This window comes from Pundamilia nyererei, unplaced genomic scaffold, assembly GCF_000239375.1.
Source record: "Pundamilia nyererei isolate P.nyererei 1_Seehausen unplaced genomic scaffold, PunNye1.0 scaffold00010, whole genome shotgun sequence".
Lineage (NCBI taxonomy): Eukaryota > Metazoa > Chordata > Actinopteri > Cichliformes > Cichlidae > Pundamilia > Pundamilia nyererei.
In genome coordinates this window covers 611,603-626,397 of record NW_005187411.1, presented here as the reverse complement: position 1 = coordinate 626,397, position 14,795 = coordinate 611,603, and the positions used below count along the sequence as shown (strand labels likewise).

At 42.5% G+C, this 14,795-nt stretch overlaps 1 protein-coding gene across 1 annotated transcript; it reads right to left on the bottom strand.

Moving 5' to 3' along the window:
- Positions 1-6,741: 6,741 nt before the first annotated feature.
- Positions 6,742-12,840, bottom strand: otomp (otolith matrix protein). Its single transcript, XM_005724083.1, has 9 exons — positions 12,750-12,840; positions 12,123-12,259; positions 11,789-11,891; positions 11,428-11,613; positions 10,517-10,691; positions 9,852-9,919; positions 7,672-7,856; positions 7,171-7,342; positions 6,742-6,996 (listed from the first exon to the last, which is right to left on the bottom strand). Exons 1-9 carry the CDS (start codon positions 12,838-12,840, stop codon positions 6,986-6,988), a joined length of 1,128 nt encoding a protein of 375 aa, XP_005724140.1. The 3' UTR covers positions 6,742-6,985.
- Positions 12,841-14,795: the final 1,955 nt, after the last annotated feature.

Genomic DNA, 14,795 nt, shown 5'->3' with positions numbered 1-14,795 from the left:
TTTTGCCTGCTTATTCTCTGACAATCCACCTGTTTTTCCCCCTTCTTCTCTTTCCTCATTTTCTCTTGTCTGACAGCCCACCTGCTTTTCCTCCTCATCCTCCCAGACTCTCATTGTATGTATGTGTGTGTGTCTGTGTATTTCTCTTTCTCGCTCTATATCCCCACCTCCATAGCAGTAAAGGAGCCCTGTCCATTTATGAGGGAGAGACTGATGGGGAGGTGTGGGAGGGAGTTTCAAGAGTTTTAATGAGTCGGTGCTCACACTTATGACAGGAGGGGTAAGTGATGGAAAATTAATCTGTTTTAGAGAGACAGGAAGTAAGTGTGTGTGTGCGGATGTGCATATGTGAGTTTTGGGGGGGATTTTGCGTGTGTGTCTCTGTGTCTGAGTGCTGTTTTCCTATGAGAATTCACTGGCTCACCAAGCAGAGACATTTTTAACTTGTACAATCAATATGAGTGGGTGCGTGTATATGTAGTGTTTTGTGTGTGTTATTCTGATGAATGGCCAAGCTCTTAATGTTCTCAACCACTCTGTGGACTAACTAGACTATTTAATCACCCTCTCTCTCATCCCCCGCCTGCTCCTCTCTCTTTTTGCCTCTCTGCCAAAGCTCAGTGTACTGCTGAGGTAAGACAACACCTATTGTACAGTATGTTATTCGTGTGCGTGTGTGTGTGTGTGTGGTGGGAGAGGTGGTGAGGGGCGGGAGAGAGGAGTTTGTGAGCATTAGTGCTGCATCAGTCAGTGTCCAGCCTGCTGGCTCGTACACCTGTCGGCTCGTTATGGAGAGCAGGAACAGGAACAGGCATGCGGAACATAAATCTAACACACACTCGCACGTACGGCACGCAAACACACCTTCACACATCCTTGTTATACTTGTGTTTCACTCAAACTCACTCTCTAACTTGCTTTAACTTCTCCTGTCACTGCTAATTGCCTGAGTTCCGCCATTACCTTAACTTTCACGCTTAATGGTGACACTTAAAAAACACTTTTCGTAATGCGGTTTGAGAAAGGGCTGGTCACAAATTAGTCTTTCACCTAGAATTTATAATGTAGTGAATATACTGTAGTGTGCATGCACACACACACACCTTGAAGAACAGACCTGTAAATTTACCTGTAATTGGAGGTGGGTGTTGGCTCCCGAGTCGATCAATTGGCATGTGATTGAGCTTGAAAAGGTGTACGTGCATGCGTGCGACTATGGCAGTAATGAGCACTGAGCCATGGGATGCCCAAAGGCAAGGTTCCTTAGCAGGGTCAGACTCAAGGACGTCTGGCACGGTTCCACACGCCCACCTACAGTACGCACACACATAAAACATACTGGACCAGCAGACTGCAAGCTGATCGAGCACCATTAAACAATGTGAGGAAACAACATGCTTTTTGTGCATTACACTCACCCATTGGCTTTTCTCTCGTTGTCTGTCTTCTCTCTCTCTTTTATGCTCACACACACACACGCACACACGGTGAAACACCCTCTATTCGTCCCCAAACGAACGGGAGATTCACGCTCCACTAGCAAAGACTCTCAAAGTGTAGGTTATTAATGAGAGCATGTCCTAACAACATTACAGAGCTACTGCCCCATGGACGAGAGAGGAGAGTGAAAAAGTGTGTGAGTGGAGAAGAAGAGAAAAAAGGGCAGAGAAGAGGAAGTGCCAGAAAAGAAGAATATATGAAAGAAGAGGAGGAGAAGAAGAAAGGGGGGAAAGGAAGGAGGTGAAACAATTAAAGAAAAAGGGTAAATTAGAAACAGAGGGGGGAAGTGAAAAAACATGACAGAAAAGGAAGGGTGAAGGAGAAAAGAGATGAGAGAGAAGAGACTAAGGTGGAGCAGAGGTAAGCGTGGGAAGGAAATTTGGGGGTGCAGGGAAGATTTAGAAGAAGGGGAGAGAGGAAAGATGGCAAGAAATAGAGGACACAAGACACGAAAACAAAAACTGATGAGTAGAACATCAGAGAGGAGAAAAGAGAAAGGGATTGGACACAGGGAAGAAAAAGGGCGAACAGAAAGGTAGACACAAGGACAGAAGAGAGCAAAAAAACAGAAGTGTAAATGCGAAAGAAAGGAGAAAATGAAAATGAAATGAGAAGAGGAAAGTGAGAGGAAAACTGGAAAAGAGAGGATGCTGAAACACCCTGAGGAGCGTCAGTAATGTGTATGCCCTCTGGCATTATAATGGTTTTATTGGAAAAAGCATTAATGAATACACGAACACTGCTGAGTGGACAGTGCCATCTAGTGTTTTAAATGTAAAACCCTGAGCGTGCGTCTTCTGTCACGCTCTATACACCTATGCACACTACGCTGCATAAACGTCCTCCTCCCCACCACTTCACATTTAAACAATCTGCTGCTTGTGGTCATTTTTCACCCAGTTTTGGCCGTATTATGGATGCAACATGTGTGTGTGCATGTGTGTGTTCATGCTTGCCATGCTTGGCTGTTATTGGGCAAGTGATCTTGGGAGCATTGTGGAAGCAGAACGATAAGCCTGGTGTCACTGGCGTCTAATCATACTCTGTGTTCCTTATCAGCTCTGGGCTCAGGAGACGGAACAGAGGAGAGAGATAGGCGGAAGAGGAGGAGGAGGCGGGGGGTATGGTGGGAACTATGGAATGGAGACGGAGAAGTGAGGAGCAAGAGGGTTAGGTTGAGGGTGAGGTCGATAAAGAGAGGTGAGGGGAGAAAAACGTGAGCGATGAGAGCTGTGAGAAGGGAATAGAGGACATTAGAGAGGAAGAGGTGGAGATTTAAGGGTCTACTGCACTAAAAGCATATAAAGAACTAGTGCCAAGTTCTGTGTCCCGACTCACCTCACCACCCACACAGCACAAACCCACTGTGTGTAAGAGGATCTGCTAACCCATTGCAGCTTCCAACTGCATGCACACACTTGTAGCCTGTGTGTGTGTTTTAGGGTTATCAAGAGTGCTAAGGATGGGTGGTAATTGAATAATGACAGTAACGCCTCTGATGGATTACCTGTCACTCTTCTCCCCTCTCCCCCTCCATCACTGTCATCCCCTTCATCTTTGGCGCTCTCGCCTGGCAACCTCCGGTCAAACCATTCGCGCCATCACCCGTGTCAGCGCAGATGAAGACACCCACAAACACGCAAGATGACACTAAACACAACTTTTGTAGGCATTATTGTATTAAAAACAATAGGAAAATCATCCAGAGGTTTCATTTACGTTAAAAGTTTAAACTGCGAGTATTGTTAGCTAAGGCTAGCAAAATAACATTAGCAACTGAAGTGGTTCTTTTATAAATGGCTCCAAAGTGTTCAGGCTGATTTATAGTTGTGTTACAGCTACAGCCTGTGGCCTGACATACACCTTCACAGAAATCTTACCACTTGCAGCGACAGACCACAACTTTGCTAGTACTTTGAAGTGTAAACACAGTAGTTTGATGAATGTACAGTAACCGAAATTTAATTTATTAAGCTTTCATTTTATCTAGCTTCTTCACAATGTTAATGCAATAGCCAGGATTTTTCCTATGTTAAATGTGCTCTTTACTCATTTTGCCTCTGCAGCATGTTCATGGATAGGAGCTTGTCAGTGTGCTGCATATCACTTATTTAGCGACTTAGAAATACGCAGTAGTGCACACACATTAAAAACTTTACAGTTTTACTACTGTTTGTGTGCACTTCTGCTATCTTGGATCATGAATTTGGGGTTTGGTGGCTCTTCTCTGACTTTCTGTGTTTGTGCTGCACATTTCCCAGTTTCAGTAATTCTCTGAAGTAGCTTGTGAGTGCTTGTTGACAAGTCTTCACGCTCCATGCAAACTACAGGTGATCACATACAATCTGCTGGCAATCAAATCAAGGAGTTTTTTGCCAGACTGTCAGGGAATACACATTTTCCACTTGTGACTCGTGGTTGCCAGTGTGTCACATATTGGTCTCTAGGCCAGTATGACTGGGGCTTTAGCAACTGATTTTCTGGTGACCGCTGTCAACTTCCAGCAATCGCTTGCCAACTGGGGAATACCTCACTTGGTCATTGCCAGATGGTTATGGATTGGCCTGTAAGCATATGTATCTGGTGCCTTGTTTTCTTGATACTTTGTTATCAGGATTAATTATCACAGATTCAAAGTGTTGGACACACAAATGCCACATGGTAAGTGTTAATGTGTCTGCAAACCCTCAATCCAGTCATAATAGACAAACTACATAATACACGTCTTTGTAGTAAAGTGTTAAAAACAATGACATTTGCACACTGGAGCCAATGTTTGTGCTCGCTATGTGTTCTTTTGTGTGTGAACTTTTCGCTTCTTTTCCTGTTCAAGCATCTTTTTATACACATTCATCACTCAGCCCATGCACAACTGCTGTTGACCTTTTTGGGCTACTGCACAAAATAACATCTAAATGCTTAAGATCTCCTGCTATCTGGACCTCTGGTTATACATAAGGCTTCTTGTTAGATAGTCCAATAATCTTATTGGAGGTGTAATGGCCTTTCTAGATGTGCCTCTGTGTAGGTAGAATTCCCATAATCCCTCTCTCTTTATAATCAAAGACATACACAAAGCCAAAGCAAGACAATAAATCCAGCAAAAGTTTCTCTTATGTTAGCAAAGCAATGCAAACACACCAGTACACAAATATAGATGCAAACAGCTATAATATGCTTTGGTATACATGCAAAAAAACTCCATTTCTAAATGACTAATTATCACTTTCCAACACTTGCACTGACACGCTCCCTTCTCTTATATACTCACACTCAAGTTTCAGAGGACTGAATTGAATTAGTTGTTTTTATTTGTGCATCGCAGCAAAATGGGCAGCAAGAGAGCTGAGGATTGAGAATGATTGCAGCACTCTGCTGCAATGCAGTTCAATCTACAGTATCTGCTCACTTCTAAATGATACTGCTCCATCAAAAACATGGGCTTTCTCTAAGCCGCTGGTGTTGTAAATCTGGTAGCTTTGCCAGCAGGAGCATTTAGCCTACCCTGAATGGAGCTCTGTTTGCACATGTAGACCACCTATGAAGATAGTGTGTCTCTGATTCACCTGTCCACCTGGGAGGTGCTTCTCGCTAACCGAGTGAACACCTGAGCCTTTGTGCTTTTCTGCTTCTTTTCATCCTCTTGTGTCCCTCTCCAAATGACTGAGAGGGAGCAAAGTGACTATTTTTGAGTAAATGTGTGTGCAAGAGGCAGCCAGAGAGTGGGTGATGAAGCAAAAGAGCTGATATCAAATCTAATTCATTTCCACACAGATATATAGCTGTTTCGGGATAATTAGAAGCCAGCGTGAAAAGAAGAGAGGATTATTCTCTTTATCATCATTCGTTTAATTGGTTGAAAATAAAGAAGGTTTGCAGCACTACACATTCACGAAGAGACGAGTATTTACATCAAGCCTCTTTTAAGCCTGTTGGACAAAAGTAGCAACAAACAGCACCAAAACCAGAGTTGAAGAAATACAACAGAAATGCACACACAAAAAAATCTGCCGCCAAATTTCTGCAAATTATCTGTTGTACCAGCTGTGGATTCTTCATGCATGACGAGGTCTAAAGACCACAGTTTGATGAGGAGAACTTCATCCGGCTTATCAGTTGATTGCCAAGCTCAGTGATGCGCTATGTGGAATAACATGAGGTGGACATGAGGTGAAAAGCCCACAATTACAGTACACGATTCAGTAGGTCAAGTAAGGTCAAACTGGTTGCGTCTCTTTAATTATAGAGCCTTACAAATGCTTATAGATGCTGTTTTGTTTTTCTTTTTGTCAATTGAAGTTGCAATTTCTTTAGTGATTCCCCAGGACAGTTTTTTAATAAGATTAAATTCAAAACTGACTAATTAAACATCCTGCTGTTAGTAACTCTTACACATTATCATTATCATCATCTCACTACTGGTGGTAATGTTAAATTATAAATGACATATTATAGGAAAAAAACCCACATGTGTATAAAGACAGCAGTGTGGGAGAGGCTGCAAATCTTGAGGAATCTGGGTGACGCAAATGTTGTCACAGATGAGAAAATTATCATTTTTTTTAAGACTCCCTCAAGGGTCATTGAAGGCAACTCAACTTTAAGTCCTCCCCCTTTTCTAATCATAAGGTGTTAAAATACACTGTGAGCTGACACAGCCTGGATCACCATACCGGACGTGAGAAAGCAGTGATCCAAAGGAGTAAGCTATACAAGGCATGGGAAAGCAGGAATGCTATCAACACTAACGCACATATGCACTCACACACATGCACAAACAGTATAGTATGCCAAAGCACCAATTAGGGCATTAATGGCTGTGGGAAACAAAAGTGTATACTCTCTTTCTCTCCCTCTCTCTCCCTCTCTCTCTCTCTCTCTCTCTCTCACACACACACACACACACACACACACACACACACACACATACAGTAACTGAGACTTCTAAGCAAAAAGTTAATAGCACCCAGTTGTTCAGTGCCAGAGACAGACCCTGTGGGAGTGAGGTGGAAGGGTGGTACCGAAGCTTAGTCTAATGAAACAAGCCAAGAAGGCTGCAGTTTCCCAACAAATATACAGGGCAGTAAATGTTAAGAGATTTTTTTTGGTATGTGTTAATCAAACACAAAAGAAAAACCACAACAATCATTAACTTTTTTGTCCTATTCCTTTCTTTTCTACACTTTCCCCCCCAGCGCCCTTTAAAAAACATGTTCAATTTTAGTTATGTTTTAACAGCCAACTAGCCACTCTTTAACCTTGTCATAACCTGCCAGCAAGCATATTAAAAGTCATAAAAGTTTGGAGGAGGGCAAGGATATAATATTAAAGATTGGGTGGTGAAATGCAGGGGGGAAAAACATTAATAAAGCAAAGCTAAAAGAAGAAAATATGGTGAGACGGGGGACACAGATGGCAGGGAGGGAGGATGGAGAAAGCGGGATGGGGTGGAAGATGATGTGCTGGATGTCTTCCTCCTCTTCCATCAGCAGAAGCCTGGTGGTGGGAGAGTGCAATAATGAGAACAGCTGCAGTGGATGCGCTCACAGATACACACACACACAAAGCAAAAAACACTCCTCCAGCCACTTAGCCACCCACTCTTCATCAGCAATTCCACATAAACACATTTTTACACACAGGCAAATAGGCACACGTCATCACTCTTACCCTCACACTCGAAGGCTTGCAGCACAGTGGTATAAGTGGGGCCCAGCCAAGAGGAGTAGCTACCCAGAACTCTCTGCAGGTGGTGGGTGGCATCACTGAACAGCAGATCGGATTGGCCATAGCCTGCTGAGCTGAACAGGCTGAAGCCCTCCGTGGCATTGCCAAACACATTCTGCAGGAGAGAGGAAGTGTGTGACTGCACTTAATGCATGAGGGCATGCATGGATGTGCGTTGGCGTTCTGTGTACATGAGTGTCTTTCAGATTGTAAGTGCAGGCTGGGCGGATCAGCACAGGACGTATCAATCATCCTGGAGTCTCCCACACACTGAGTACGGAGGAAGGGTGACAGTTTAGCAGATACCTGCGTACTAAGATGTGCAGATAAATAGCACAGGCTCCAGAGATCCACACACAGCTCTGTGGAAAAACGTGCATACACACACACACTCTCACACACACACACAAAAGCAAAGCACATGCAGCTTATGTCCACACCCACCTGTAAGCGTTCCAGGTACTTCCAGACACGGCACTTGTCCTCCATACGCACCACCACAGCGTTGGCAGGGACTGCGGCAATGTGGCATCGTTCATACTCCTCCAGACCGGCATCCGTTCCATCAGGACACAGCAGCTTCAGGTCCTCCACCTCCAGATCCAGGGCCCAGGACTCTTGGTTCTTACCTGGGCAAGAGAGGAGATGTATAAACAGGAGATTGGGATTTTGGGAAATGCACATTTGATTTCTTTCACAGCGTTACATAAGACAACTGGAACCAATCTGTCTGTTAAATGTAAAGCTCAGCTACATTAAGACTGCAAACAGTTAGCCTGACTATTAAGGGATTAGGTATCTCTGACTATGACAGAGCAAAGTCCACATGCCAACGCCTCTAAAAGCCAGTAATGAATATGCACTTTCTTTAACATGGTTTTACTGTGGTTTAGAGAAACTAGTGTATTTCTTGGCCAGCTGTAGAGATATCCTGGGTCCTCATCATGATGATAAGATTACAGTAAGTTGTGGGTTGCCAATTTAGCTCAGTGGGTGAGCAGGCGAGCATGTGAAAGAAAGTAGCAGCCTGAGTTCGAGTCTGACCTGCAGCCCTTTGCTGCATGTCTTTCCCTCTCTGTCTGTCTACACTGTCTCTGTCCATCCATCCATCCATCCATTCGCTTCCGCTTATCCTTTTCAGGGTCGCGGGGGGCGCTGGAGCCTATCCCAGCTGTCATAGGGCGAGAGGCGGGGTACACCCTGGACAGGTCGCCAGTCTGTCGCAGGGCCAGCACACAGGGACAAACAACCATTCGCACTCACATTCACTCGCACATTCACACCTAGTGACAATTTGGATTATCCAATTAACCTATCCCCACAAACTGCATGTCTTTGGACGGGCAGCACGGTGGCACGGTGGTTAGCACTGTTGCCGCACAGCAAGAAGGTCCTGAGTTCAATTCCACCATCAGGCCGGGGTCTTTCTGTGTGGAGTTTGCATGTTCTCCCCGTGTTTGCGTGGGTTCTCTCCGGGTACTCCGGCTTCCTCCCACCGTCCAAAGACATGCAGTTTGTGGGGATAGGTTAATTGGATAATCCAAATTGTCTCTGTCCAATAAAGGCTAAAATGCCACGAAAGTAATATTTTAAAAAAGTTTACAGTAAGTATACCAAGACATAGTTGTCCATATAATTGCACGGTCTCCCTCTGAGTTAAGTCTAAGGAAAGTAACATCATATGCATTGACCTCCTTATCTAAAACCATTTGAAAGCTGTAATGTTTAGTATGTGATTATTCCTCATACTCTGAATAAGCTATTTATATTAACTAAGAACTACTTTAGTTTTTTATTTTCTTTTGTGCATTCATTAATTTGTTTATGATGACACATTTATCAAACAGTGCAATCCTGATTTATGACTAATTTACCAATATTTTATATGCTGTTTTTGTCAGATTTGATCGGTCCCCTGAGAATTTTAAAAAGGGAAACGAAACCCCGTTTAACAAAACAAACAACTGTGCGAAAAAAGGGTAAACCACCTTGAAGCCTACAGCGTTCCCAGACAACAGCCCAGACCTTCTGTGTTTTCCTGACCTCTGTTAATCGTTCTGACTCTGGACATTTCTGAACCATATGATAAAACATGCTTCGTTAAGCAGCGACAGCATTTTGTGGAGCTGCCGTCAAACTGCTCCTTCTCGGCTATACCAGCAGAGCCTGTGTAGCGTGACGGCGATAATGATCGCCATTAATTTTGGATGTTGCCCAAAGCAGAGGAGCAGATGCAGCAAACAGAGAATTAGGGCACTTCACTGCTGGACAAAATGTCTGCAACTCTGTGACTATCCTGTGTGTGCGTTTGTGTGTGATATCTGTTTCTTTTTCATTCTCGCTCTTATCTTCTCTTGTTTTCAGATTGCTTACTTTTCTCTCCGCCTCACATTCCCACATATTATCATATGACATCATAATTACAGTGCAATCCAATCACTGTATTCCACTTTCTGTAAAAAGCACAAATGGGTTATGAAACACTGACATCCTATGTCTTGACAGGGAGTTGCACCCTCTGCATATTCCAAGCAATGTAATCACAAATTGAGACATTATAAAAATTATATCACACAACAACGACTATCATAGTCTCTAAAATAAACAATATTTTGCACACTGACCATCCAAATTGTCAAAGACTGTTGCGTGTTTGACAAAAGCCACGTCGCCGAGGTTCTCAGCCACGCACCTGAACGAAAACACACAAACAGCAAGACACATTCAGTCTATAAACAGATTGAAATAGGAATGAAATCAGCACAGTTGCCAGTGTGCTACTGTTAACACACTCTGGAGACCATAAGTAAACTCCCTCTGCCACTTACTGTGGCACTTTAAGAAATCACCCCCTGTAGTTCTTTTGTTCCCCTCTGAAGTACATTCAGTACTGTGCCAAAGACTGTTCTGCACAGACGGCAGTACTGCACAGCACAAACAGTATTATATATTTATATTTTAATACATACATGATTTTCTAAACAAATTATGCGACACAATCACAGGAACTGTTAGATTTATTATTTTCTGTTCTCTTATTTTAATCTGGTTGTGTGTTCCATCTGTTCACTATATATACACACAGTAATTTGTCACTGTATTGTTATTATCTCTACTGCATACCTTCAGATAAGGCATACACTAGAGTTCCACTATTATTTTCTTTATGGAGGCAGCACGCTGGGATGGATATAAATTGAGGGCAGACACAAAGGCAGCAGTCATAACATCTACTTCACCTCTGGGTGCTGTTGTTGTATTATTTCCCATGTTACTAATGTCAGTGTACCTCAGAGCTCCCGATTCTCCGTAATGCCGCTCTCTGTGGTTGTTGGCACAGATGTGTCTGTCGTTCTCGTCTCCTATACAGGCCTCGCAGAGGTTCTTTGGATTGTTGCCTCTGGGATCGTGCTGGGGATCCTTAATGCCCGGCACGCAGCTATAGCCAAAGAAGTTCCCCACCACTAACAATAAAAAGACACAGACACCAAAGAACACTTGAAAAGTCTTCTGCACTTTCATGCTTAAGGTTTTTGTCCTGTTTATAAACTATTGCATGGTCAGCATATGGACTGTACAAGGCTACAGAACGCTCTAAACTCAGTTAGTATGATGTAATTGAGAGGGGATATCCTTATTGTGGTCATCTTAAGCTCACACTACTGTGATCACAGAAGAAATCTCAGACAGGGTGAACTGTGAGTCATGCCCAACTACTCAATTCCAAGAGTTAAGAGAGTCCAAGAATAAAAATATAGTACTGGAAATGACCATAAAGGGTCCCTGTCAAAGTAAATAACTCAGGTCCAATGTATTAAAATGTATTTTAAGACCAGTCTCTACAAGATTTGGATGCTGGATTTTCATAGAAAAAAGACCACACTAAATTCTTGATGGTTGGGAACCATGTGTCCAGAGCACCATAATAATAAACTTTAAGAGACAGCATTTTTCCTGTTTATCCTTCCTTCTGATTTTTTATTGTGTTTCCCCTTTTATCCCCTTATCCACCTCACATTTACAGAAAGAAGCACTGTTGTGTGACTGTCTCCTCTCCTTGCATCTCCAGCCTGCCTCATTTCTTCACCTCTTTGTTCCCCTTCACTGCTTTCCCGATTTCCCCTCCTTGCATTGAACATTTCATACACCTTCCACCAAAACACATCTACACTTATATCACCCCTGTCCCCTCTGACTCACCTCTCGGGAAGTTGCACTGCTCTCCTACACTGATTTGGGATGTGTTGACCAAATAGCCAATGGGAACAGTCCACCCCACTGTGGTTCGAATGCCGGGGTGACAAGAGCTGCGCTCATGCATCTCGAGCAGGGACAGGTCTGAGGAGGAGCGGCGCGCCATTGCCACCACATAGTAGCTGATACCATCTACAGAAGAGACCAAAAATGAAAAATAAATAAAAGGAATCAATTTTAAAATTGGGATTAAGCAGTGGGTGCAAGAAAGTATTTTGTGTGAACAGTATCTGCATTTTGGCATAAGCTGCAGAGACTTCAGTGCCTTCCTGTGTCACCTGCTGCAGACCTTAAACATGTGACTTACCTACACCATTGTAGGACTCTCCTGCAGCAAGCTCCAGGCCATGGCAGAAACCAGCAGCATAGATGTCATCTCCAAACATGGAGGCTGCATCTGCAGTTCCATTCTGAGCAAAATATATATTCATATTTTTATATTTCCCATTTTATGTCTCACAGATACTTTTTATTTTCTTTTGTAGTCACTTTTTAGATATAACAGTTCCTATTAATGTTAAGAAATTTCAACTGCCATGCATCTGACAGAGCTGATATAAAAATGAATAAAATAAAATAAATTAAATGTACGACAGTTTTTGGTAAGAATCTACTTTCCCCATCAGTTGTTTCTTGTGTACCTTGATTTTTTCCATACAGTCCCTGGTGTTTAAGCCACGGACACACTGCAGTGTTCCTTTTACATTTCGGGCTGTAGCATTTCCGGCCAAATCCAGACACTTCTGCTCCTCAGCATCAGACAGCACACACCAGGAGACTTTTCAAACACAGTAGGGACAAGTTGCAAATTACATATGTGCAAACTTTAAACAGTTAGACCTCAAATTCCACAACTCATGCAGTTCTGCCACTAAAGCCTCCTTTTAAATATACAAACAAGCAGGATTTGATCACTGATGTTTTTAGCATTAACCTCCTAGGACCTGGTGTCCACATATGTTGACTACACATTTTGGGTTGTCTAGACCAAAATATCAAATTTTGCTCTACAAGGGCCTGATATCCACTTACGAGAACGTTACACTGCCACTGTTCTATCGAAATTTAATGTGAATGTCCTCATATGTGAATCTCATTTTTCTCAGAAACAAAAATAAGGTAAAAAAAAAAAATCACGTAATTCTTTGTTTTTACATTCATCAGGTCCAAATCAGCCCAAATAGCAAAGAGAAATTAAAAATGCATGCCATGGAAGAGTTCGGGTCTTAGGAGGTTAATCTGACTATCCAACAGTATTAAATTGATACCTGTAGTTTTTTGATTGGAGAGACATCTGACATACAGAAGAGGCAGAAAAAGCAGGAACGCTGAAAGCAGTCTTCTCCCTGGATACTCCATGTCAGCTCTGGATGGAAACCTGCTTGGGACTAACTCGCTAACACAGCTGAGATGAGAAACAGGTGGAATACATTAAGAAAAGTCACTTGTGTGTCCCTTCCCTCGCTTATTATTTGGTCTTAGGAAGAGAGAGGGTGAAAGGTAAGAGAAAGAGATAGGTAGGCTGACTGTAGAAGAAACCATCACATTATTCCTCTTTCCCCGCCTCTTCAGTTGAAAGTCCTAGTAGATAATCCTTCCTCCATCTCATGACAGCAGTATAGCATTTCCCTCTCTAATTATCCACTGAGACTTATCCCTAGTGGAGAGGATAGTGGTAGAAACATGCAGGCTCGGAGCAGTTCAGGTCACCTGGCACAGAGTGTCGACCGGGGGTCTTTAATTAAAGAAAGCTGCGGATAATGTGTCTCTGTGCTGGAACTCTGTTCCTGGAGAATAGATACTGGCTGGGTCTTGCTCTGACTCACTGGAGACCTAAGCCTCAGGTAAGCAGGAACAAACAGCACTGGCCATTGTTCATGGTCAACGGACCCTGTGGAGGGAAAACGTATTGGATACTTGATACAATTCTCCTTTTCGCTCTCTGCTCTGCACACACATAATAACACATCCACACGCGTACACACAAACACACACGCACAGAAACTCACTGCCATTTTTCTTGACATCTACTGTGCCAATCAATAATTGAAGGAGTCTTCAGAGGTGAAAAGTGAAATTAATATATCATTGAGTCCATATTTTAGGTGCAGTATTATGTAATAATAGATCTGCATGAGAGCTCAGGGCACGAAGAGTCCTGTTGGTTTTCATGAAACTTTTCAGGAAGAGGAAAGTTGGGAGATCTGATCTTCTGCACACTTCAGTGAAGGGACAGGGAGCACAGAAGGACTTTTGAAGTCTAGCACTCACATAATACTGGTGATTAAATGTGGAGTTTTGAGAAATTAGTGAGAGAAAATAGGATTTTCCCAAAAGAACCTGTTTAGATGAACTTCTGAAACATTCAGATCTTTATCTTTAATCATTTGGTTCATATCAATAACTGTGCTATTTTTCCTTTTTTCTATTAATTTTTTACCTTGCAAGCAAGCAAGCAATGTATTTATATAGCACTTTCGGAACAACACAGCTGAACACAAAGTGCTGTACACTTGGCATGCCAAAAATGATACATGAATATGTTTTAAAAAAAAGAAAGAAAAAAAAAAGATTTACCCTAAATAAATAAATAAAAACTTAAAATCATAAAATAAGCACAAATAGCACAAAAAAAAGTATAAAATGATAATTAGAATTAAAAACAATAAAATGTACACAATAGATTCAAAACAATAAAATCAATAAAATCAGGGTCATACAGTGTCATATGTAAAAATGGTTTTTAAGACGCGTTTTAAAACCACCATTGACCACCATCACTGTAAATGTTTTATTCCTTGGAGGATGAAGACAGCATGAAAACATAGGCAAAAAGACAGATCAATTCAAAATGCTCTGTAAGGCTAATGCTAGCATAGCAATGGCTCTACTGAGTCAAGTTCAGCCAACAGAAACCTGGCAGATCAGGTGACCTTAACACCTGCTGAAGGCTCAGCCGATGCTTGTGGCAAATCTTATACAGGACATGTTATTTATGTTGCTTCTGCCTGCATAAAGCCTGATAACCTGTTTAGATGGACCTCTGCAATCTGCAAGTCGTTTTGCAACCCACCTCCACACCAGCTGCTCCATTCATACTTAATTTAATGTTTGTTGTCTCTGCTGTTCCAAGAGGGAGTCTTGCTGCTCCTCGTCCCGCTTTTGCCTTTCCACATCAAAGCTGCATTGCCAAAATAATTACTAGAGATGGAATGATATTTGCCTTGCAATTGAGAACAATAGCAATTTTGAGGTCAATATCTTGCTCAGCACATTCAGGAGGAATGTGACCTGCTCTGTACTATATGCAGGAG